We start from the raw sequence: 24816 nt of genomic DNA, 5'->3' as shown, positions 1-24816 counted from the left end.
TTAAAACATAGGCTGCACCACTTTCAGATGGGTCATGAAGAACCTACTTTTGCCCCTTCTTTTTTTTTTTTTTTTTTTTTTTTTTTTTTTTTTGGAACAATCAATATTATTTTTGCTAAAGAAAGGAAATGGGTTTAGCCTCGTTCAAATTTGTCTTTGAAGAGAATCATTTAAGATTTTTATTTATAGGTGAAGAAAAATATCACTAAATCGTAGTACTAAGTGACTATTTTTGCCGTTTGTATTTTGGTTTCCATCACCAATACGTGATTTGTTACAGATCACATGTAAATTTTAATTGGTAGACAATGTTACGTGTCGACCTTCATTAGGAGGCTTGAGCGTGAGGACGTCTCTAAAAACCTCTTTTATCCAAACCTTTCTCCTGCCGGAGTATAGTGATGGCATAAAATGCCTCTTTGTCTAATATTACATGATTGAACTACCTCATGCTGTTACTTTTTCTTCTTGCATGCGCACCGCACATATTTCATTTCATTTCATTTCATTTTAACACATGATCTAGACTCCTTTCTGCTCATAATTTAAATAAAAAATTCATACGTATGTAAGAAATGCCAACTACGTACATCTCCAAAACTTAGTTTTGTAATTTTAACACATGATTCATATTTATTTGCCACTTTTAGAGACTCATATTATAACATGTAAAATGATTGTACCACGTCACCACACAATAATACACTCATATTACTTGTATGTCTTGACAAACCCGTATGGAGAATTTTGATTTCCTTTTTTACGCATGTCAAAGTTTTGTTATTTGAAAAATCAATATATTGTAATTTTACTCTTGTAAGGAATTCGTCGAACTTTCGTTCACATTATTATTTTTGTATTATAGCGATAGCATTAGAGCAGTTCTACCCCCTCCCGATTGTCCTTGCAATTCTGTGATTCAAACCCCCAACCCCAACAAAAACAGTTCCAGCCCACACAAATCAATGGAGCTGTTCGGTGGGCCCAACCTCCCAAACCTAGCAATCAGGCCATTCTCGTTTGCCTCTGTGCCTGAGGCGATATGACGTCATGCTAACATCATCATGAAAAAAAAATTTACAGATCAAGGTGTCGGAACAAGAGACGATGGCGAGGGAGGAGTCTGGCTTCCCTGCAGTCGAGAAATTTGGATTAGAAGACGAAGTGGAGGAATCCGGCTTTTCTGGGGTAGAGAAAGGAAGCTGGGGAGGCCTTGTCAATGGCTATGGCTCCCATGATTTCTAAGTTTTGAGAGGGGGAGAGAGAAAGAGTAGGCCATACGGAGCGAGGGAGGGACGGATGGAGAGAGGAAGAAAAAAAGGGAGAGGGGAAGGATGGACGGAGAAAACAAGGGAGGGGAGGGAGAGACGGAGGAAGAAAAGGAAGGAGAGGGGAGGGAGGGAGGAAAAGAGACAAAAACAAACAAAAGAAAAAAGAAAAAGAAAAATAAGATAAGATTACTTTTTTATTTATTTTTTGAAAAATAAAATTTTATTATTAATTGGCCCGGCATTCAGTTAACAAGGTGAAGATGCACTCGGGCATTATTGTTCATTAAGGAAATAATTGTCACACTTAGGGGTAGAGTTGCTTTTAGTGGGTTAATTGTTAGTTTAAGGAGGAAGAGAATTGCTAGAAACCAAACCCGCACTAGAGTGCATATGCATGCAGCCCGCACTAGAGTGCATATGCATGCAGCATGATTGTCTTCCAAAACTGTTGTAAAACACCATCTATGGTTGACATTAATATTTGTTGTTACGACATACCTTTCTTTGACCAAAGTGTATCTTATATAATATGATAAGAGATACAAAGACAGACAAGTATACACGCTGTTGTGTGTAAATTTCTGTCTGAGTTGACATATTCAAGACCGTATCTCTTATTCTTTGTCTAACAGACTATATGGATAATAATTTACAAAAAAGGAAACTCAATTAACTTGCTCCTAAATAAGACAGATTACAAATTACATCCGTTGGCAGCCGCCCTTTGGTTTGTTAACTCCCCACTCCCCCCTCTCATCACGGCAAAAATCACGATCCCTGAAAGCAACGGCTGCGATTACATCACTACCCAATAAAATAAAATAAAAAACCATTTAAATAATTAAGATGTTTTGGGTACAACATATCCAAAACCAAAACACAGAAGAGCAGGTGTACAAAAATAGCAAAATATATACATATATATACAAATACATACATACATATATATATATATATATATATATATATCTCTGTGTGTGTAGGTATTTGTGTGTATATATTCCAATGACATCCAAGTTGGTAATTGTGGTGGGAATTTGGGTTTCCTATATTGATCCTCCAAGAATAACCACCTCCTAAAGATATCCCATTTTTACTTCTCTCTCTAAAAGTTTGCCCTCTGCATTTTTTCTTCTTATTCTCCTGCCTTCTCTCTGTCTCTGTCTCTGTCTCTCTCTCCCTCCCTCCACAACTCAATGTAGTTGAGTCTTTTCCTCCTTTTGTATTCAGGAGGGCCTCTTCTTTATTCTTCTGGTTTAGTGGGGTCCCATTCCGGAATTCCTACCCTGTAATTTGGGAAACCCTGCGAAGCCTAAACCATGGCGGTGGAAGGTATGCTCTGCCCCTCCTCTGTTTTTACTTTTCCTTTTTTTGTGTGTTTGCGGCGGCCGGTCGGTTGTTGTGACCCTGCGTGGGCGGGTGCAGGGAAACTGACCGGCTGCGAAAAATGAATGGAAAGTTTTGGTGTATCAACCTGAAAAGGCAAAAGAAAAGTTTAGGAACAAAATTTTGTATATGCTTCTCCTCCGCCTCTTCCTTTTTTGGCTTGTGTTGCAACCCTTCAAGGGTTTTTATATTTTTCAATCTTTCATCGCTATATATTTATTAACTCAGGCGATGTTCTAATTAATCTAATTTAAATTACGAGAATTGTTGCTCAAAATTGGGTTGCAGAAGGACGAGCGTGCTGTTCTACAAAATTGCACTAAATTGCGATATTCTAACCAATCTAATCATTCGTTGTTATATTGGTTCCTGAAAAACCGAAAATAAAACATAGAATCTTAAGGTAGTGAGAAATTTGTCTTGGTTTTGCTTTTGCTCTGTTTTTGTTTTGTTCATTTCATAACAATTTGGTGGCGCATTGCAATGCAGAGACCGTAGGAGAAACTAAAGGAAACCCAGAAATGGAATCAGAATCACAAGGCGGTCTGAGGAAGATGGAGTCGTGCGAGGAAGACCCGTCACCGAGGGGCGTGTTGGATATCCCTGTCACCGACTCAGACTACAGCGGCAGCAGCTGCGCCTCGTCATCTTGTTCCGAAAAGACGATGGGCCAGCACAGGACGCTAATGCGCAGCAACGGGTTGCAGATGAGAGGCAAGGGAATGTTCGATGCCTTGAAGAAGAAGTCAGCGAGGCGGTTTTCGACCATTCCAATATTAGCTGCCAGCTACGAACTGTCCAGGAGAAACTTGAGGAGGAGACTGGCACGGATTTGGAGCACCGAGGAGGAGGAGGAGGAGGAAGAAGCTGATGAGATGTCGGTTGCGAAGCCGTCATGGAGGAACTTTGATTACGCTGAGCTTGCTGCTGCTACTGGCAATTTCAAACCTGGTGAGCCATTGTTTTCCATTATGTTATTCATTTGGGAATAGAATCAGATTTTGGATTATTAGGACGGTTGGGACGGTTTCTGTTTTATGTAAGTCGCTCTCGGTTTTTAGTCCAACTTTTTGACTAAATTTTGTTTGGAAATCAACTGTGGGACCTGGCTGCTTTACCACTACTAGGATTAGGTTTATAGTTTCAACGACCTCCTCTATAATATAAAATAAAAAATATAATTAAAAAAAATCCTTTTATTATCGAGCAAGGGCGATGGGAAAAGTGATAATCCCCATCCGGAAAGTGATAAAACATACTAAAATGAAAGGTGAAATTTTTACTGCTACTAACTACTTTGTTGGATCCATTTTTTCAAAATATTTCCAATTTATGTTATTGTTTTTCTTTATCATCATGTATTTATTTTGACAGCAGAAAATGATGTATAGTTTATCTAGGCCGCGCGAATAATTGAAGTGGTTAGTTCACTTATTGAGTTGTGAATGCATGATCCTTGGCAGAGAACCTGATTGGCAAAGGTGGGCAAGCAGAAGTTTACAAGGGGTTCTTATACAATGGAACAGTTGTAGCAGTAAAGAGGCTAATGAAGAAAGATAACGAAAAAGAAAACGAGGATCGAGTTGGCGATTTCTTGGCAGAGCTTGGGATTATTGCACACATAAGACACCCGAATGCGGCTCGCCTACTTGGCTTTGGCATCGACGGTGGTTTGCACCTTGTCCTGCAATTTTCCCCACATGGCAGCTTAGCTTCTCTACTCTTTGGTACCGCATTTGTGTTTTCGTTTTCTTAATCCGTTTGTTTCTTCCAGTATCGCGTTCTAGTTTCGCTGATGAGAAGATATTCTGCGTATCAGGTACGTCAGAATGTATGGATTGGAAGGTCAGGTTTAAGATAGCAATTGGGATAGCACAAGGTCTGCGATACCTCCATCACGAATGCCACAGGCGCATCATTCACCGGGACATCAAAGCCTCTAATATATTACTAACCGAAGATTATGAAGCTCAGGTATTTCTTGTGTTCTTCAGGTCTGGTTAACTTCTCATGTATGGATTTTCTAAACATAATCGGAGTTCTATTTAACTGTAATTGCAGATATCTGATTTTGGACTAGCGAAGTGGCTCCCGGAAAAATGGACTCACCATGTTGTATTCCCTATTGAAGGCACCTTCGGGTTAGTTCGCAGTTTCAATTGTTCGTTTGTTATGATTGCTAACTTTCATCCGTCATACGTTTTCAGGCTTACGAACCTTCAAGTGTTTCAGGTACTTGTCTCCAGAGTACTTCATGCATGGAATTGTCGACGAGAAGACTGATGTGTTTGCATATGGGGTTTTATTACTGGAGCTCCTGTCAGGTCGGCGTGCAGTTGATTCAACTCAGCAAAGCCTTGTGATATGGGTAAGCAAATGTTATGTAAAACTTACTGTGTTTACGCCCCTTTTGCCTTTACGAAATTCAGAAGTGGAAAAGCCGTTAGAATTAGGATAGATCATGAGTTCAATCCCATCTCCATGTATCATAAAATTGCAAGTTCAATAGGCGATTTTTCTTGTGTTATACATAGGCAAAGCCGCTTCTAGATGCGAGTAATATGAAGAAGCTAGCAGATCCTCGGCTGGAGGATGCATATGATCCGATTGAGATGAAAAGAGCCATGGTAACGGCTTCAATGTGCATCAGTCATCAATCCACAAAGCGTCCATTCATGAATCGGGTATGATATCAGTTTCTTGTTTCCAGTTAATTTGTTTGCCCAACCGTTATGCAAGTTTGACGAATGTTGAGAATTTGTGAGCGTGCAGGTAGTGCAGATACTGAAGGGCGAGGATGGCGTCGCAGATCAGTTGAGAAAGAAGTCTACAGCAGTGAGATCACTGGTCCTAGAGGCATGTGACTTGGAAGATTACACTTGTTCGAACTACCTCACCGATCTCAACCGCTACCGGCAACTGGTGTTGGATCAGTAGACTGCCATTGCTCTTTCTCCTGCAGCCTCTCGTTTTGTAGCTATCAGTGTGAAAGTTTTGGGATTGTAGTACCCTTTTGCTGTATCTTTCCTCAGGCACTCGAACTGAAGCAACTGTTGATTGATTGCTACGTATTTGTAGAGAATACTAGGAAAAGTGGCATTTTGTTATCGTTGTGGCATGGTATGTTATGTCGTGAAACAATTAATTAGAAAATTGTACATTCGGACGTTGAACGCAATCGACGCTCTACTAGATGAACGATCAGGATTGATAACCTGGCAACATAACATGCCGTAATATCTAGCAAAAGGAAGTTACTTTTAACAGTGTACCCCATGATGTTGTGTTTATGTACCCCGTGATGGCTGTGTTTATGTTCTCTCTTCATGTAAACAATTCTGAATCAAGTTGAATGTTTTCCTTGATCAATTTGTCATCAATCTTTGCATTGGTTCATTAATGTAATAATTGAAAATTTTGGGACCCAAACGAAAATAAATATTTGCAGAAGCACCCTGCACATCATTATACGCAAACACCAACCAGTAAGTTTACCACCAGGGTTCAGTTCGCCTCTGTTCTCTGTGCGAAACTCAAATCAACGACCCAGATCCAATTGGATTCAGTCACCGCCGTTCGATCTAATGACACCGGAGGTAGTGCTGCAGGTCGGCCTTCTGATCCTAACCCTAGCGATGTTCTTCGCCATACACAATCTCTCCAGAAACGTCCTGACCAAGCTCCGAACCAACAACCGAGCCAACCTCCAATCGACCCGCCACTTCGTCCACGGGTCGCATCTCCTGACCCGAGCCCGATCCACTCCTCACAAGGCCCAATCTCAGGCCCACGCCAAAAACGCCCTCACCGAGGCCGAGAAGGCGCTGTCTCTGTCGCCCAGGGACCCGGGCCCACACATCCTCAAAGCCCTGTCGCTCGATCTCTTGGGGCACAAAACCTCCGCGCTGAAATCGCTCGACGTGGCTCTGTCGCCGCCTTGCGTGAAGTCGCTCTCGGAGAAGGAACGCGGGGACGCTTTGGTGAAGAGGGCCGAGTTGAAGCTCGGGCTGAACCGGAGGCGCCGGGTGGACTCGGCGGTTGAAGACCTGGTGGATGCGGTCAAGCTGGGTCGGGCGGAGGGGGATGCGACGGCATTTTGTCTTTTGGGTCAGTGTTACGAGTGGAAGGGCATGAGGGATGAAGCCATAGACGCATTTGAGCGGGCCTTGACGGTTGATTCCGGGTCGGATTTGGCCCGTCAAGGCTTGGATCGCTTAGGATCCTAGCCCATGAGATTGGGTATGATTTGATGGATTGTATTAACTTTTCGGGTTTAAAGGCCCATATTTTTGTAATATTTGTGAGATTTGTTTTCCTTGAGCAGCAGTATATAGTGAATTTTCTTTCTCATGGTAAAAATATACAGAATAAACATCTGTTGTAGCAGACGTAGATTAGGCAAGTTGGTTAGAGCATATCTCTTTTTGCACTCGAGTTCAAAATCTTTTTAGTTCAAAGTTGTTGAAATATCGTCGTAGCAAATTCAGATTAGGCAGGTTGGCTAGAGCGTTGTGCATTGTGTTGTCCTTTGTTTTTTGCCCTACCGATCAGTCCGACAACCAGTCCGGCCATCGGCAGCTCAAACCTCTGCCCCGGGCCTTGTCTGATCCGAATTCATATATTATATGCGGAGTAGAAGAACGAACAAAATCAAAGAGAATGCAAGCGTGGAAAGACATCCAAAAAGAAAATTCTTAAACAAAGTAATGGACAACAACATTCAACATTTCCCACCTTAGATACAAAACCCAGCTTCCTACTGTCTATCCAGAACTTTAGCCTCCAAACAAAAAACCTCCTATGCCTTTCCTAATCCTAAGTCCTAAGGTTGAGAGGTGGATTGGAGTGAGGGTCAGATGTTGGTCAGCCGGATACTGTTAGCGGCTAACATGCTAATGCAACAAGTCCTGTTTAATCCTATTGCCGACGAGTACTGTTTGGTACTCTTATCAATGGGATTGGTGATTAGGCCATATGTAAAACTCAGCTGGCTGCTGCGGCATCATGCTCATCTGAGTTGCAACGTTAGGGTTCAGTCCAGCTGAATCCGACGCGCCATAGTAGTTGGGTTGAAATTGGTGGAAGAGGTGGGGATAGTAAGTGTTGGCAGCTGCAGCATCGTATGGGATCCCACATGGTATGGATTGAACTGGCTGCATGGAAGTGAAATTGATGTTGCTCCCAATGCTGCATTGAGGATGCTGCTGATCATGGTTCACAGATGGTCTCTGCTCTTCTGCTTCGAGTGAGAGCTTTAAGCGCTTTGCTGCCCCACCAACAGGAAGAGAACTCTTGCCAATAGCTTCAACGTCGTATCGGTTCATCTCAAAATTTGTAACCGCATTAATACCCCTAAACTTTATGGCCGCTATATCATACGCCTCAGCAGCCTCCTCTTCAGTAGCTGTCCACAATAAAAGGCCAGGACATTATCAAAATGTGCAGGATAATTCTCTTCCAAGGACCAGGAAGCATCCAATTTCAATGTGGTGCGGTATCAGACTAATCCAGATAAAAACTAACAAATCAATCAGGGTATCTAAAGAATTCATGCTTGGGAAACAAAACTAAATCAACTCAGGAGACTTGAATTTGTCTCAAGTAATCAGTATGTCACTGTGAAGTAATTTTAAGCCAAAAAAGTACTATAGAGATCCAAACAAAACATGCTGGTTAAAGTCGTTACCGAATGTTCCAAGGTATAGGTCTTTGTTCCCGGCAACACGGCCTATTCTTGCTTGCCATCTGCCTTGTTGATGATGCCTGCAATATTGAATTAAACAGTGCATAAATGGAAATGTAATACATATATAACAATTCAGGGTTTAAGAAACAAACTGTAACGAAGAATGATTTGAATATCGATGTACTGACCTTGTAACCCCTCTGTAAACAGAAGCTCCTCTTGAAAAACCACTGCTTTTCCTGCAAGAGAAAAGTTGGGGAGAAATGTTTAATTAACCGCATAACATACAGAAAAAAAAAAAAAAAATCCAAAGGGGGTCAGTCAGAGCAAACCTTCTGAGAGAGGCAATGAATTCTTGCTTGGTCATATGCTGCATATCTTCCAGTTCTTTGCTGTAGGTTGAAACCTGAGAATTTGAAAACCAAATTGTTAAGTACTTTGCCGTCCACCTTCTCAGTACAAAAGAACATTCGAAATATTAGAATTAATTCTTTGTGCATTACAGGGAAGTTGGTGGTCGCGGAAGGACCCCAGTATTTGAGAGCAGCCAAATCATAAGCCCTTGCTGCCTTATCTTCCTTGTCATATCCACCTGAAAATTTCACAAAGTTTAATCAGCTTTTAAATATAGGTCACATAATTAGAAGTAAATTTATTTTTACTCCAATTAAATTAATAAATATAAATTTCTTACCCAAATAAACTGTAGAACCGGATCAATGATTGAGTGACAGCAATATATCCATAATCCCACATTTTATGCAAAAAGTAAAAAGAATTCAACATCAGCTCAAATAGCAGTCAAAATTTTCAGCTAAAATAGATAATGTTCGAAGATTTGAACTTAATCAAGTTAGTTAAAACAATAATTTCTCTCCACTTTGCATCTAAATTTGAATTTTACTAATTATAATTTAAATGAATTTAATCTCGATTAGTGTGAAATTATGCATAAAAGTCCCAATCACAACTACTCTTTACTTTTTGGACTCAGCTTGTCTAAAGTTACACTCCAATATTTATCTAACTTTTTACCTCGCAGGCAATAGTACATATAACTATACATGGATTTGGAAGCTATCCGTATTTTTTTATGAGAATTTTAAAGATCTTTACATCTTATACATTTATCATATATCGTATAGTAAAAAATTATTTTAAATTATTTTATTTAAAATTAAACATAAGCAACATTTAAAAAATACTGATTATATAATGTATAATGAACTGATGTGATGTGAGGATCCCTCGTCCTACTGCACACATCAAGTTGACCAAGTGTGGACCAGAATCTAGGTCTCGCACTTTATCAGGCTCCAGTCCAGGGAGGTCACTTTCAACAAGTTTCGGCGTTGTTAAAGGAGTATAATATAATAACCAATTCAAGTGGGTGCTCCGGTCAAACCCAAAATTGTAGAGAGAGGGAGATGAAAGCAAAAGCAAAAGCAAAAGTTGAAGGTGGTCAGAAAAAATATCAGAGTCGCTGAGCTCTGCAATTCTGTAAATTCACAGGTGGAGAAGAAGGAGACGGAAGAAACTGTGAGACAACAAAGCAAGGAAATTTAAAAACCCAGATGAACAAAATGGCGGCCCATCTGATCATGTCAAAGATTGATTGAAAGAAAGAAATATAATAAGAGAAATGAAAAGAAAAGAGTTCCTATCGGCATTCTTTTTACGAGGATCTTAAAATTACTTTATCGTGTCCATTCATTTTTCGATTAAAATTTATTTAAAATTTTTTAATTAAAATTAAATATACATAACAAAAATTATAAGATAAAATAATCTTTAAAATCTTCAAAAAAAAAGAGAGAATTCTTATCCAAAGAAAAGAAAAGATGGGAAACTCAGAAAAGACGAAACAGTAAACGAACGTACCAATTTGTGGTACATAGATAACAGCATCAATCAATCATGCGAGACTAATGAAAAAGAAGGTTTCCTTCATTGGTTTTGCCTTTGTATATTGCATTTGCATGCAAGCTTCTTTTCAGTGCTACAGTTTTTACTCTAATGCATTATGTGTACGAAAATACTATTCTGCTCTGGACTATAATATGCACAAACATTTTTGACCGTCTATCTTCATTATCGCATCAGACCAAAGATTTAACGACTACACATAGATATACGGAAGCATACTAGAAAATCTCCATGCCTATAAGTGAAAACAATTACACATGTTTTTATACTGTATCTATGAACATAGAATGCAGAGAGAGAGAGAGAGAGAGAGAGAGAGAGAGAGAGAGAGAGAGAGAGAGAGACCTTGACGCCCTTTCCTGGCCTGACCCTCTCTTCTACAGCTGTTATCCCACAGATGCGCTTCGTATCTACCCGTCCACCGGTGTCTGGGCCAAAAATACACACAGATAGATTCAGAGTAGCAGACAGTCTTTCTACTTTTTTTATCCATTTTTATTTACTTTTTCATTAGCTTAAATTAATCAGTCAAATCCTCAAACCCCACAATTAACACAGAAAGTCGATTTAAAAGCCCAAAACCCAACATTTATTAAAAGCCCAACTCCCTTAATTATTCCCTGCCAGACGCATGCATTGCATTCCCACCAAATTTAATCAGAAACCCCTTTTTAAATATGGAAAATATCAACTTTAATTCAATAATTAATTAATTAAATGACAAAAAAGGGATTATGGGATGGATTTCTTCTCACCTGGTGACCCCTCTGTAAATCGAAGTCCTCTGACCAAAAGTATCAGCAATCTTCTTTGAGCCGTCGTTGTCGACGGTGACAATGGCCTTCTGATCGGAAGAGCTTTGACTGGTGGCGACTCCAAGCGACAAAGCATTCGTCGCGCAGCTGGAGTTGTAGACCCCCAACTCGTTCCCGTTCGTCTCAATGGAATGACCCCCGAACTCGGCGCAAGCGAGCTGCTGCTGATGCTGAGTCGTCCGGCCCATGGACGTGGAGTCCTCCACCTCCGAGCCCGAGTTGGTCGAAAAGGCTTGGAACCCGGTAATCGCCTTGAGATCTTCCTGCCGTTGGTGGTGGTGATGGTGGTCGCCGCCGAAGTAGGTGGAACTCTGGTCGTACATGTGGGTCAGGGACGATGAGTCCTGGGTCTCTGTTTGGCTATCGGAATAGCGCACCATTGATGACGAATCGCCGAGAAAGTCCTCGAGCTTCGGGATGTGCTGGGTGTGGCTCTGTGGGTGGACGAACGGTGACAGATTCGGCGAATCGGACTGGCCTTGTTGCTTTCTTTGATCCTCACCGTCCGTGAAAAACACTTGGGATTTTGGGTTCGTCTGCCACCCTTAAAAAAATAAGGAAAATAAAACAAAAACTCTGATTATTACGCACATGCAGTTAAGATACAGAGAACATTTATATTTTCTCGCCAACCAAACAGAAATTTCTTGTACTTTTGCTCCGATTCACCTCCCTCATCAGCCAAACAGATGACAAGTTTTTTAGATTTTCACGTGACCCAAAAATAAGATTTCAGTCGGCGATTAAAGACAAAAAAAAAAAAAAATGTTGTTTAATCATATTTTCTCAGTGAACTCTTATCACAAACCGGTTGTAAACTATTTTCTCGGCAACCAAACAGAGCACAAAGAAAGCTCGATCGGACAAAAGAGAAAGAACCCACTTACCGTTGCTGGCATAGAAGTTGTCCAGGAAGTACTGGGGGGAGGCGGCGGAGGACGCGTCGTAGGGGACGAAGGGAGATTGATCGGACTCAGAGGACCTCAGCATTTCCATGGGAGACATGAGAGAGAAGGACAACCAATTGCTCGCTGGAGCCATGTATTTGTATCTGACTAATAGACGTTTCGGGTTTGCTTTTTGTCAGCTTGTAATAAATCTGAGGAACCAAAAAATGGAGGGATCGTCACAAAAAGAAACTAATTAATTAAATTTTCTCAGCAAACAAACAGCCACTTGAAAGAAAAAACCAATTTCAAATTTTTACATTTTTGTTTCTCACTCCCCCGAAAAACTGAAACTGCCTTGAGCGTTACTGAAGAACGATACTCACGAGGTTAAGCTGGTAGATTAAGCTGGCTAATTAAGTTTGATTAACGACTCCTAAGCACAATGCATGCATAACCCATTTGGGTTTTAGCTCAAATGCTTCAAAGTTGAGCTAGGTTTTTAGAGAGATAAGCTGAAAGTTGAAGAGAGAGAGAGAAGGTGAAGGAGAAGAAGGAGGAGAGAGGAAGAGGAAGAAGCTGTGGTTTAATATAAGAAGAGAAGAAAGTAAATAATAAAAAAATGGGGTGAATAGGACTTTTAGGGGTGGGGGGAAGAAATCTTGCCTGAAACAAGTTGCGGAAGATCCGGACTGGGCGGCTCCAGCTCTGTTGTCTCTAAAATGTGTCTCATTTGTGTCTTCTTAATATGTTGACACATGTTCTTTAACTTACCTTAAAATTTAATTATGTTAATTTTATTAGCATTCTAAAAATCTCATTCTACACTCTTCATAAGTGTAATTTTTTTTTTCTAATTATAGCAAGTTTAAAATGTCAAATGAGATTTTAGGAATACTAATAACAATTCTCAATAATAAAAAACTGTTGGGTTAACGAGGTGACCAAACCCAAATAAGATTAGTATTCCTAAAATCTCATTTGACATTTCAAACTTTCTATAATCAGAAAGAAAATTACACTTATAAAGAGTGTAGAATGAGATTTTTAGAATTTTAATAAAATTAACAGAATTAAGTTTTAAGGTAAGTTAAAGAACACATGTCAACATATTAAGAAGACACAAATGAGACACATTTTAGAGACAGCACTCACACACTCTTATTGAACCATTTATAATTTTCTTGTTGAAATATTCACATACAAATTTGACTCTTATATATTGCATGTTTCATTTTTCCTTAAGGACATGGATGGAGAAGATAATCCCAGTGAAGCCAATGGAACAAAAGCATATGAAAAGTCACTTCTGAATTATGAAACAAGTATTGACTTGAATTCTGTTATAAACTATGAAAGTAATGAAACAGTAGATTTGGAAAAAACTGATATTCGGAAACAATTAGTTCCAATATTAGGCATGGAGTTTGAGACAGAAGAAGATGCCTTTGAATTTTACAATGCATATGCTTATATCATTGGCTTTAGCATTCAAAAAAGTAAAGCTCATACAAATAAGGATGGCAAGTTGATGGATAGACTTTTTGTTTGCTCTTCGGAAGGGCATCATTAAAAAAAAAAAAAGTGTGATCCCAATATCAGTTGTGGTCGATCGGCAAAGAACTATAAGGTTATTAAATTTATTCTTGAGCATACACACCCAACATCAAGTCCTTGTAAGACTCATTTTTTAGGTCGCATAAGAACATGTCTCTTGCACAAAAAGTTGAAGTTGATATGGCTGATAGTTTAGGAATTGCTCTAAGAGAAAGTGTCGAATTTATGAGTAAACAAGCTGGTGGTCGTCAAAATCTTGGATTCATTTATGATGACTATAAGAACTACTTGCATTCCAAGCAAACAAGAGAGATGAAGTTAGGTGATACAAACGGAGTGTTGGAATATTTACAAAAATGTAGTTGAATGATCCTAATTTCTTTTATGCTATACAAGTGGATCAAGATGATTCGATTACTAATATCTTCTGGGCTGATTCAAGGATGATGGTGGATTATGATTATTTTGGTGATGTTGTATGTTTTGATACCGCATATCAAAAAAATAAAGAAGGAAAGCCTTTTGCGATGTTTGTTGGTGTCAACAATCATAAACAAACTGTTGTATTTGGTGTTGCATTATTATATGTAGAGACTGCTGCAATATTCAATTGGTTATTTGATACTCTTCTCAAGGCTATGTCTGGAAAAAAAACTGAAACCTATTCTAACTGATCAAGATGCAGCAATGGGCAAAGCATTGTTTGAAAAGTGGCCACAAACATGTCATCATTTATGCTTCTGGCACATATACCAAAATGCAGCTACGCAACTTAAAAGTGTTTTTGAGAATTTTAATGATTTTGCCAAGGAGTTTAGTAGTTGCATATACGACCATGAAGACGAAGATGATTTTCTAGATGCTTGGAATAACATGCTGCAGAAATATAATCTTACAGACGATTATTGGTTGAATCGATTGTTTGCCATAAAAGAGAAATGGGCATTAGTTTAGGGGTGGCAAACTTTTTGTGCTGAAAGTATGACTAGTGTTATCAAGAAGTATGTTAACTACAAATATGATTTGCTACAATTTGTTAAACATTTTGAAAGGTTGGTTGACGATCGTCGGTATCAAAGTTAAGAGCTGAATTTAAAGCAAGTCAAAGTTCCCCTGCATTGTCATTTCCAGTAGAAATATTAAAGCATGCAACATGTATTTATACACCAGCAGTGCTTAAATGGTTTCAAAACAAGTTAAGCAAAACTCATGATTGTGTCTTGATCTTCAATGGTGAGATTGGAAGCATTAGCATATATGAAATCATCCCTCATAGGAAGAATTGGCACCATACAGTCACATTTGACTCAACAGACAATATTGTTTTATATAGTTGTAAGAAGTATGATTTTGCAGGAATCTTGTGTGCACATGCTCTACAGGTTCTTTCTACAAGAAATATTACAAGCATTCCAACTCAGTACGTCTTGGAGAGATGGACAAAAAATATCAAGTCTAGAAGTGTAAGAGTTACTCTCAACATCTTAAGTAAAGATGACCGAAATGCCAACATTGTAAGGCGTTATAAAGAGCTATGTCGATTGCATATTCAATCAGCAACACGAGTAGTAGAGTCGCCGAAAGCATATGAAATTGCTATATTAAGACTGAACAAGACACGTTGGGAGAGATTGATGCATGTTTGAAGGAGAAAACAACTCAACAACCAACTCAAGTGAGTGCATTTGAGCTCAGTGAGACTATATGCATTAATGATAATGTCATTCAAGTTAGAGGAATCAAAAAAAAGGAAAAAGTTGCTGGAAGTTCTAAGAGGCCAACAAATGCTGTAGAAAAAGCCACAAAAAAGAAAAAGCCTTGAAATAAGGAACTAAAATATTCAATTGTGGACTCTGTTGCCAATTCTATACAAACAGCTCTACCTCACACTCCTATATTGCAATCGTTATGTAGCCTTGTGATTTGTGGATTCATTGAAACTTATGGTTTTGAACATTTATTTTACTTTCATTTAGTGATGACTTCCATCTAATTTTGGACGGTTTTATAAATTTAGGTTGGTCAACCTAATATAATGCCTAGACATGCATTTTGGACAACCATGTGATTTTTCTAGGTATATAGGTTCACTTATACAAGCATACTTCTACAAAAGCTTGCCCTTGTTTTCTTAAATATATTGTTTACTTCTTAGCATATTTTTTTTGCACTTATGTTTATTTGTATATTAGCAATACTATTTAGGATCCAAAATCGTACAAGCAGTTATCCGCAAGGTCCAACTAGCATGGTTAATTTATTGCAGGTAACTCTTTTGCAATTGGTTAATACTTTCTTCTTTTTTCATTTATAATTTCTTTCTTGAATGACTGGTTTTATGTCATTATATATGCATATAGGTGCAGATACAATTACCAACAACGAAGGATTAAGCTTTGATAAGCTCTCAAATGACAAGCACCACGAAGACACATGATAGTGATGTGAAAGTGCTAGATGCTATGAGAAGAGTGCTCAAGGAATTTACTCAGTTTGGGATTAAATTTTTAAAGATCCATCTTATTTAGTTTGATGTTTGGAAAGTAATGACTATCAGTTCTTTTGATTTGCTAATGACTCATAAAATAGTTTGATTGAAAAGAATGAATTTTACTTTGTTTTTAGAGTGAAATTTGTTTGACACCAAGCACATGCAAGAGCTTTCATTTAGTCACAAATCAGTTCTTGCATTTAAAAGACATATATAGCACTACACTTTTGGTTTTGTGTAACTCAGTCACCTCAACTATGAATGATGATTTCATATTTGTTATAATCTCACTCGCCTCAAACTGAAATATAGAGCACTACAGTTCTAGTTTTGTATATAGTGAAAAATGGAGCTTTGTATTTTCTGCACGAGAATAACAACAGCAACATGCACACAATCGATAATTACTAAAGCCCTCAGTTTCCTACTCAACTCTTTACCCAATAAGTAGTAGTCCCACTGCTTTGAATTGTTTTTGTCTTCATCAATCCTTAACTCCTAGAATCATTTTTATCTTCATTAATCCTTGTTCACCTTGGCGACTCAACACCCACGAAAAGAAAGTGAAGAATTCTATTTCAAATATGGCTTTTCATATGCTTTACTGGGATTATGTTCTCCATACATATCCTTAAGGAAAAATGAAAAATACAATATATAAGAGTCAAATTTATATATGAATATTTCAGCAAGAAAATTATAAATGATTCAATAAGTGTGTGTGTGTGTGTGTGTGTATATCCATACCTGATTCAGTGTATATATATATTTGACACAAAAAAAGTGTCTATAGATATATATAGCGAGGAGACATATTAGCGAGGAGACACAAATGAGGCACAAATTAGAGATATGTTAGAATTACATGTAGGTGAGGCTTTGAAAAAAAAAAAGAGTGGTTGTATGAAATTACATTTCTGCCCACATTTCTTATTCATGTTAAGTTTGAATTAGAGGGTTAAACTGGTAATTTCATAGGGTTTTAGTTAACAATGGGTGTTTTATTAATATGTAGTTTAGATTATGTAATTCCCTAGTTTTAGTCTATCTGCATCCTTTATAGTCTTTATAGACCTCGCCCCAATTTCAAATTCTTTTTACACCTGCTCCTCGTTAAGATTTCGATATTTACTTTTTACCTTTTCTTTTCAACCTTAGTTACATCGGACTATCATTAAGCAATGAAAGTAGGGGTAGGCATGGTTTGGTGCCGTTTGATGTTGAAGTAAGACAAAAATTGAAACTAATATTTATTACAGTTCGGTTTAGTTTGGTTTGACAGCAAGAGCCGAAGTGAAACCAAATCATTCGGTTTTGGTGCGGTGGGGTTTCAGTTTGAGCCTAACTTATAAGTTCGTTAAAAAATTAAGCTTACCATATAAGCCCTGTTTTAAAAATTGGCCTTGGGACTGTCGTTCCATGGTATTTTGGTGTAAAACCCTAGCGCTTTGCATATGCCTCTTCACAATCATGATGTCCATGACTCATCATCATGATATTGTAATAGTGAACCAACTAGAAGAATTGAAAGATAAAGAGTTTTCTCTCTTTAATTTTATTTTAGTAATCTCTTCTTTGCAACAACTATGTAAATAGTTTGCTTTTTTTTTTTTTTTTTTTTTTTTCCACCTCTAGAACCTCATTATGGGACCATGATTTTCTAGACCCAAGACATGCGGCACCTTAGGTGGCAAGGAAGACCGGAATGCCTGTAACACCTGATGTTTAGGCGAACAAGCTGAGTAACCTTAGTAAGATCGGATCAGCCCTAGTTAGATCAGACCAGCCTTAGTCAGATCAGACTAGCTTTAGTTAGATGATGTCAGAATACAAAGTGAAGTAAAACAGCCGTAGTTAGGCTGACTTGGCTTAAGCTTATTAAAGATATTACTTGACTTCCAAGTAAGGAAATCCTAATTAAAGTCAAATTAGGATATATTTGAGATTAGGCAACATTGTCACAAAATTCTAGGAAGATTGGGTATCTCATCCTAGACAGTCTCCTGATTTGATGAAGATTAATTTCTCCACAAGAACTCTCAAGATCCCTATAAATATACTAGCATGAGTATATATCAAGGGACTTCTATCTTTCTCTCTCTCTAGCCTATGGACATATACCTCTCTCCCTTTGACTTCCCTCTTTAAGTCCTATGTTCTTTACTACACACACATTCTCTCTATGCATAACAGAGGCACTTACGCACCGTCTACGCGTAGACACGTTTGTGGAGAACTCATCTCCAAAAGCCCCACCATAGGCTATTCGTCAAGGATGGCTTACACCATTCTTTCATAGAACTACACTTGTGGTTTAATTCTCCTTCTAGGGGATATGTAGGCAGTCCTATATGGATTCAACCACACCTTCTAATCAACCTCATTCTTCTCTTGTTAGTGATCATAAATTATTTTGACTGGATTTCTCCTCCGTCCATGAATGTCCGCGAATTTGGTTCTAACAATTAGTCTTTCATTGAGAGTGAATTCATACTCCCCCATGTGAATCACTCCATCGACATGCTAAACAACTTTGGTTAAAAAGTGACCAAATGAAGAAATTTTGGAGTAGTTTCAATTGAAGTGGATTTGTGAGTCTTTCAAGATAATTGTGTCAAAATTCCAAAGTTTAATTCCAAGCCATTTGACCATGGTGAGGAAAAGAAGAAGGCCCAGCGCGCAGCATTTCCAGATTGACGTTTCTGGGTGTTTTGGGTATTTTAAAGGTCAGTATGACATATTTCGAGAAAGATTTCTCAGAAGGATTTGTTGATGAAGTCTTAAACTTTAAAAAGAGTCATTTTTGGACTAAATCGGAGTTGATTTGATGGTAAAAATTTCATCCTTGAGCGACAACAAAAACAAGGACGACGATCACAATTACTTCATGATGGATTAAAGAATCATGAACCCTAACTCCATATGATGTGAAGAAGAGGTTTTACTGCAAGGCCCGGATTTATCCAGAGGAACCAAAAAGGGAAGGTTTCTAATACCTTTATTTATTTTGTAGGAACTAGGTTGTTAAGTTCGTTGGGTATCATCTTGTTTATCAAAGAACTCATTTCTTGAGTTCTGTCCCTCATTCATTTGCTTGGTCTTAGGCAATGAACTATCCAATAAACAAACTTTGTTAGTTGGTCTATAATAGTGATACCCAAAGGATAATTTAAGGATATCCTACAAGATTATGCTCATACAAACATTGCTTTTCAGCACACATGCATTAAGTCAATTGACCTATGCATGACAACCCCAAATCTTAACTTGATTAAGACCTGTCTTTCTTTCAAACTAAATCCTATGGAGTTATGAAACATTTCGAAAGACAATCTAATTGACAATCATATTGTCTTAGAAGTGCATATCCTAGATATGGGTAGTTTGATAATATTTAACAAATCATATCTAATTAGAGTTCGTTTTTATCCTAATGAAGAAAATCCATTTTCATATAATGCTATGTTCCTTGATTCCTTTCATGGAAACTCTTCTAAAGTGTTATTTTCCCCTTACGTCTTGCAGCTGGACGAGACCTTCTTTTCTCACTTCGGACCCACAGCATGTATTGGGTCCCCTCTTTTTGTCAATTGTAGTAAGTATGTAAGTAGGGATCGTTCTGGACCGGGGATTAGGAGGGAGTGTTAATCACTTGGATTTGACTCAAAAACGTAAAAACAAATTTAAAACACTATACTAGACTCAAAGAATGCAAAACTCAAAATAAGATAGATTAAGACTAAGACTAAACAAAGTATGGGGGGGGGGATTGAGGTTTGGACGAATTTAAACTAAAATGGATAGATTGTAAAGAAAACAAATTGTAAATACGAATTTGACGGAAATGAATGGATGGGAAGCTAGCTAAGGGGTTCATCTCCACACATGTTATACTTGCATACAAAATGATTTCTAATTGCTTTTCAATAAACCATGAATTCTCAACACCCCGGGTTAATTAGGTCCGTTTAAATTAACCGTCAAGTTTTCCTTAAGTTAATGAATTGGATGATTGCATACGACAACCCAAAGTATTCCCCACAAGTTCCCTACATGAATTGCATAATAGAGATACAAGCAAGAATCATTAAGTTCTTTGAAAACCATAAGTGTTGACGAGGCATTCGTTACTATGATTGCATGAAACTTATGCCAAGAATTTACTTAACGCGATTGTTTATAAGCAACCTCCACTACTTGTGAATATAAGTTCATAACTATTAGGTGAAACTCACTTATATTCTAGCGTCATATTCATGCATGAAAATTAAGCATGCACTCTCAATAAACATACATAAACAGGTTATCAATCAAATAGTTAAACAAATTGAATCCACAACTTATGAAACGTAATTAGAAGTAATCAAATCATATTGCAAGCATAAACATGTATTTCGAATCCCCTCCTAGCCAAGGGGGGTTTAGTTCCTTATACGTACAAGACAAAGAGAATTGAAATTAAACATTGTAATCGAGGAAAAGAAACACCTAAACATTCCAACAACTCAAACTTGAATTGTATGAACGTTTAGACACTCTTCTCCTCCTCTTCATTGTAGCATAAGGTCTAAGGATAATGTTTTGGAGGGATGGAAGTGTGGAATGGAGTGGGGAGTTATGGAAATGGATGGAGATGGAGGAGAAAATGGTGCAGAAAATGGAGAGAACCCACGGCAAAGTGGAAGTGTTTGTGGAAGATGGTGTGTGTTTGTGTTGTGAATGGAGGTGTGGGAATTGAATGACAAATAAATGAAGTGTGTGTGGTTTTTATAGGGAGAGAATGGATGGGAGAGCATGTGAATTGCAACTAGGAATGATTAAAGGGGTGTTGCTAGGTTGGAAATGCATGTGGAATTGCAAGGAGGAAAGCTGAAAATGGCATAAGGGAAAGGAAATAGGTTTAATGCAGAAATAAAAGGGCAAAGTGGCTGCAATGATGAAGAAAAGCTGGAATTGGTGTGGAAGGCACGGCAATGGTTGTGTTTGGTGTTGGAAATGCATGTGTTTGCATGTGAATGTTGTTTGTGTGAAGTGTGTGTGAATGCATGTGGATTAAAGAGTGAATGGTGGCTGCAATGATGAATACATGTGGCTGAAATGAAAGGGAAATGCAAAGGGATAGGAGTGCATGGCAAAGGTAAGTGTTTGGTGATGGGTGCATGTGTTGGCTGATTTTTGCATGGCTTTGATGGATTGTTTGATTGGGCTAGAGGTTTTGCATGGCTCAAAGGATTGTTTGATTGGGTTAGGCCCTTTGTTTTATGTCCTAAGTGCATACAAGGCCTTCAATTTCGTCCAATCCTTTTTCCCCAAGCATATGCTATCCATTCCAAGCCCAATTTTGCTCCAAAATGCTCCAAAATGCACCTTTTTGCTTCCTTAGCCATATGAACCTAGAAACACACGAAAATAGCTTAAACTACTAAAACAACTATGAATTAACAACATAGATGCACGAAAACAAGCTAAGTAAGTTGCCTAAATATGCTCCTATCAGATACCAATTGAAGAAAAATTTGTGAAAAAACTAAGGCCGTTAAGCAACGTAATACATGCATTTAACAATTAAATGGTGGAAAAATATTTCTATGCACCTTAAAACAAAACTTAAACCATGAAATTCAAAGCCTAGTAGTTGTGGTGAACTAAGACTCAACTCAAAACAAAGTGAGTTGAGAAATATTATATCTTTGATGAATCCTCTTTGCATGAGCAAGGGTTAATCACCTAAGAGAGAGGGTCTTCATTCCTTACTTCTTTGCTCCATGGATTTCTTGAAGAAAGATGGATGAATGGATTCTCCAAAAGTCTCCAAAGTTGGAGACTGTAAACATGAAAATTTTGTAACGAATGAAACGAGAATATGTGTACAAAGTAGATTTGTATTGATTTGAATTTGTAGATTACAATCTCTATTTACAATTTTCCTCTAATTTAGTCTTCAAATTTAATGTAGATGCGTAGGTTATTGATCCAAGGGTCATGATGACTTGATCTCGGACGAACGATTGAACAATTGCTTCAAGTTGTGAGCTTGAAAACAATGCATGGATGGTCTTCACCTTAAAGCTACGAAAAATATGGTGTAGATGTGAAATTTTGTTGATTCAAGGGCCTTGACGACTTGATCTTGAATCGAACGTCGTTACAAGTTTTGAGCTTGCAACAAAGTCTTGAAAGAATCGGCACAAGTGCTTGTTGATTCTTCAAGGGAGTGCTTCATCTTTTGGTTGAAAGAAAGCTTCAGCTTTGGTTGTGAGTTCTTTGAAGAGAGCTTTGGTAGCGTATTAGTCTTTAAAGATTTATGTAGAGGTTCTTCTGAATGTAGGATTTTCAGCCTCCTTGTGTGTCTTGGATCCTTTTATTTATAGACTTCCAAAGCCATGGCTTTGGATGGATTTGGCCTTGATTTGTGTCTTGATTCATCCATGGGAGAATTTAGGCATGTTTTGTGTCTTAATTTCAACCACCTTCCTTATATTGGCCGAAATTTATCGACCTTATTGCCTATTTGTGAGCAATTTTCAATTCTTGCTTATTTTGTGATGATGCTTTGGCTTTCTTTCCCGTTTTTTAGAGATTTTGGGCCCCTTGCCGATTTTACGGGGATTTTCTCATTTTTGCTAAATTTTGGGAATGTTTCACATTTCCTTTGCTTGATTTGTGCCACATGTCAGTGATGACTTGTCCATTTGTGATAAGTTATATGCTACGTGGAGCCTTGTGATGTATCATTTGTATGCAATGAAATTTAGATGTCTACAATTGCCCCCACTTCAAGGCGTTTTGTAGGCATGTGTTTGTCACATGTAGGAAACGTATTTTGAAGTCCTACAATGTGAATGTTCTAACTCAAGGGTCATTAAGACTTGATCTTGAATTAGCTTGCTTCTTTAAGGGCTATATAGGCGTATTTCTTGAATGGAAATGATGAATTTTGTCAAGGGCCATTGAGGCGCATTTCTTGGGCGAAACAGTTCTTCAAGGGCCTTTGAGGCTTAATCTTGAAAGAAATGATATTCTTCAAGGGCCGTAGAGGCTTGATCTTGAAAGAAATAAATTTTTTTTCTTTAAGGGCCGTAGAGGCTTGATCTTGAATTGAAGTGATGAATTTCGTCAAGAGCTGTTGAGGCTTGGTCTTGAATTAAAGTGATCAATTTCGTCAAGAGCTGTTGAGGCTTGGTCTTAAATTAAAGTGATCAATTTCGTCAAGAGCTGTTGAAGTGTATTTCTTGGACGAAACATTTCTTCAAGGGCTGTAGAGGTGTATTTCTTGAAGGAAAGTGATGAATTTCATCAAGAGTCGTTGAGACATATTTCTTGGACAAAACATTTCTTCAAAGGCCGTAGAGGCTTGATCTTGAATGAAACAAAAATTTTCTTCAAGGGTCGTAGAGGCTTGATCTTGAAAGAAATTTTTTTTTTCAAGGGTCATAGAGGCTTGATCTTAAAAGAAATTTTGGAAATGGATAAATCGGCACACACTTATTGTGCGTATTGATTTTCCATAATTTTGATAAAACACATTTGTTTGTTGTAGTCCTATTAGATTAGGAATGTGATTGTGTAAATCCTGGTAGATCTAGGAATATCTCTTATATTCCTATTAGAAGTTGATTACCTATTAAGTGTTGTAATCCTAAAAGGCTAAGGATTTTACCTATCCTACTACTATAAATAAAGGCACAATGGAATAGAACACACCTCACAATTACACATCTCTCTTTTTCACTCTACTATTGCCACACCCCTCTCTCTATGGCCTCCATAATTGTTTAGTAAATTATGCCTACAACATGTTATCAGCACGCTGTTAACGCTGCCCTAAAGAGAGTTTATTCTTTAATCAGGGGAGTATTACGTTTTAATCATTCTTTTATGATTAATTTATTATCTTAAATAGATCTACATGTTATTGATTCAATTTAATTTTTCTTTGTTGAACGTGATACAAAGCATTGGAGATGCAATTCCGGCTTTCTGAGAAGGATCTTCTACAAATTCAAAGGCTTTTATTGTTTTCTGCCAATCAGGTATGCTTAAAATAAAGGAAGATATTTGAAATGACCCTGAAGCATGAAAACATTCCTCATGATGCATGAACCCCCTACATTTATATTTACCTTCCGATATATATGTATTGTATATATTTATATATTTGTCAATATATATGTAGCACCTTGTTGACTACTGGAGAAGTTGTCTTTGTTTTTTGCTCATTTTGTAATACGGCTTTGTAGCCGAATTTTTCCTTTAAAGAAATAAAGTATTCACATTCTTGAATTTGTTCTTTATTCTTTAAAGTGTTTGTGTTTTTGATGATAAAGTGACTGTACTTGAAGTTTTGAAGTTTCAAGTTGCCTACGTACCCTCGGTTGATGAGGGATCAAGTCATAATGTAGTTCAAAGGAGTGATGAATTTTTGATGGTGATGATGATGATGATTTTGATGGTGATTTTGCCGTACACAGTTTATGCTCTTGCAGGCCAAGAGCGTTGAATGTCACATTTTAAAACTCGTGCGAACAAGGAGTGTTTAATGTCGCATTTTAAACTCGTGCGAACAAGGAGCATTGTTGTCGTGTGCAGTTTAAGCTCATGCAGGCGAGGAACATTGTGCCGTGTGGCAGTTTAGGCTCGTGCAGGCAAGGAGCATTTTGCCGTGTGCAGTTTAGGCTCGTGCAGGCGAAGAGCATTGGGTTGTATGTAGTTTAGGCTCATGTAGGCGAGGAGCATTGTGTCGTGTGTAGTTTAGGCTTGTGCAGGCGAGGAGCATTGCTTGTTTGGTTTAGGGGTA

The 24816-nt window shown here is 38.0% G+C and overlaps 3 protein-coding genes across 4 annotated transcripts; 2 read left to right on the top strand and 1 right to left on the bottom strand.

Moving 5' to 3' along the window:
• The first annotated feature begins 2272 nt into the window (after positions 1-2272).
• Positions 2273-6026, top strand: LOC103954712 (receptor-like cytosolic serine/threonine-protein kinase RBK1). Its single transcript, XM_009366535.3, has 8 exons — positions 2273-2603; positions 3147-3608; positions 4121-4384; positions 4477-4631; positions 4719-4798; positions 4890-5025; positions 5192-5341; positions 5430-6026. The coding sequence occupies exons 1-8, from the start codon at positions 2591-2593 to the stop codon at positions 5592-5594; spliced, it is 1425 nt and encodes a 474-aa protein (XP_009364810.2). The 5' UTR covers positions 2273-2590; the 3' UTR covers positions 5595-6026.
• A 76-nt stretch (positions 6027-6102) lies between these two features.
• Positions 6103-7040, top strand: LOC103954711. Its single transcript, XM_009366534.3, has one exon. The coding sequence runs from the start codon at positions 6242-6244 to the stop codon at positions 6881-6883; it is 642 nt and encodes a 213-aa protein (XP_009364809.1). The 5' UTR covers positions 6103-6241; the 3' UTR covers positions 6884-7040.
• Positions 7041-7331: 291 nt separating this feature from the next.
• On the bottom strand, positions 7332-12608 carry LOC103954713 (AP2-like ethylene-responsive transcription factor AIL6). Of its 2 annotated transcripts, none has more exons than XM_048582075.1 (10): positions 12358-12608; positions 11972-12183; positions 11025-11628; positions 10615-10697; positions 9038-9046; positions 8847-8935; positions 8676-8749; positions 8532-8582; positions 8344-8420; positions 7332-8061 (listed from the first exon to the last, which is right to left on the bottom strand). In XM_048582075.1, exons 2-10 carry the CDS (start codon positions 12123-12125, stop codon positions 7607-7609), a joined length of 1596 nt encoding a protein of 531 aa, XP_048438032.1. In that variant the 5' UTR covers positions 12126-12183; positions 12358-12608; the 3' UTR covers positions 7332-7606. The 2 variants fall into 2 exon arrangements, with proteins under 2 accessions (XP_048438032.1, XP_048438031.1); XM_048582074.1 differs by having other exon boundaries at positions 12292-12606.
• Between the last annotated feature and the right edge of the window lie 12208 nt (positions 12609-24816).

This window comes from the organism of the source record quoted next, unplaced genomic scaffold (assembly GCF_019419815.1).
Source record: "Pyrus x bretschneideri cultivar Hongxiangsu unplaced genomic scaffold, Pyrus_bretschneideri_v1 Contig18, whole genome shotgun sequence".
Lineage (NCBI taxonomy): Eukaryota > Viridiplantae > Streptophyta > Magnoliopsida > Rosales > Rosaceae > Pyrus > Pyrus x bretschneideri.
This window is presented reverse-complemented; position numbering and strand designations above follow the sequence as displayed.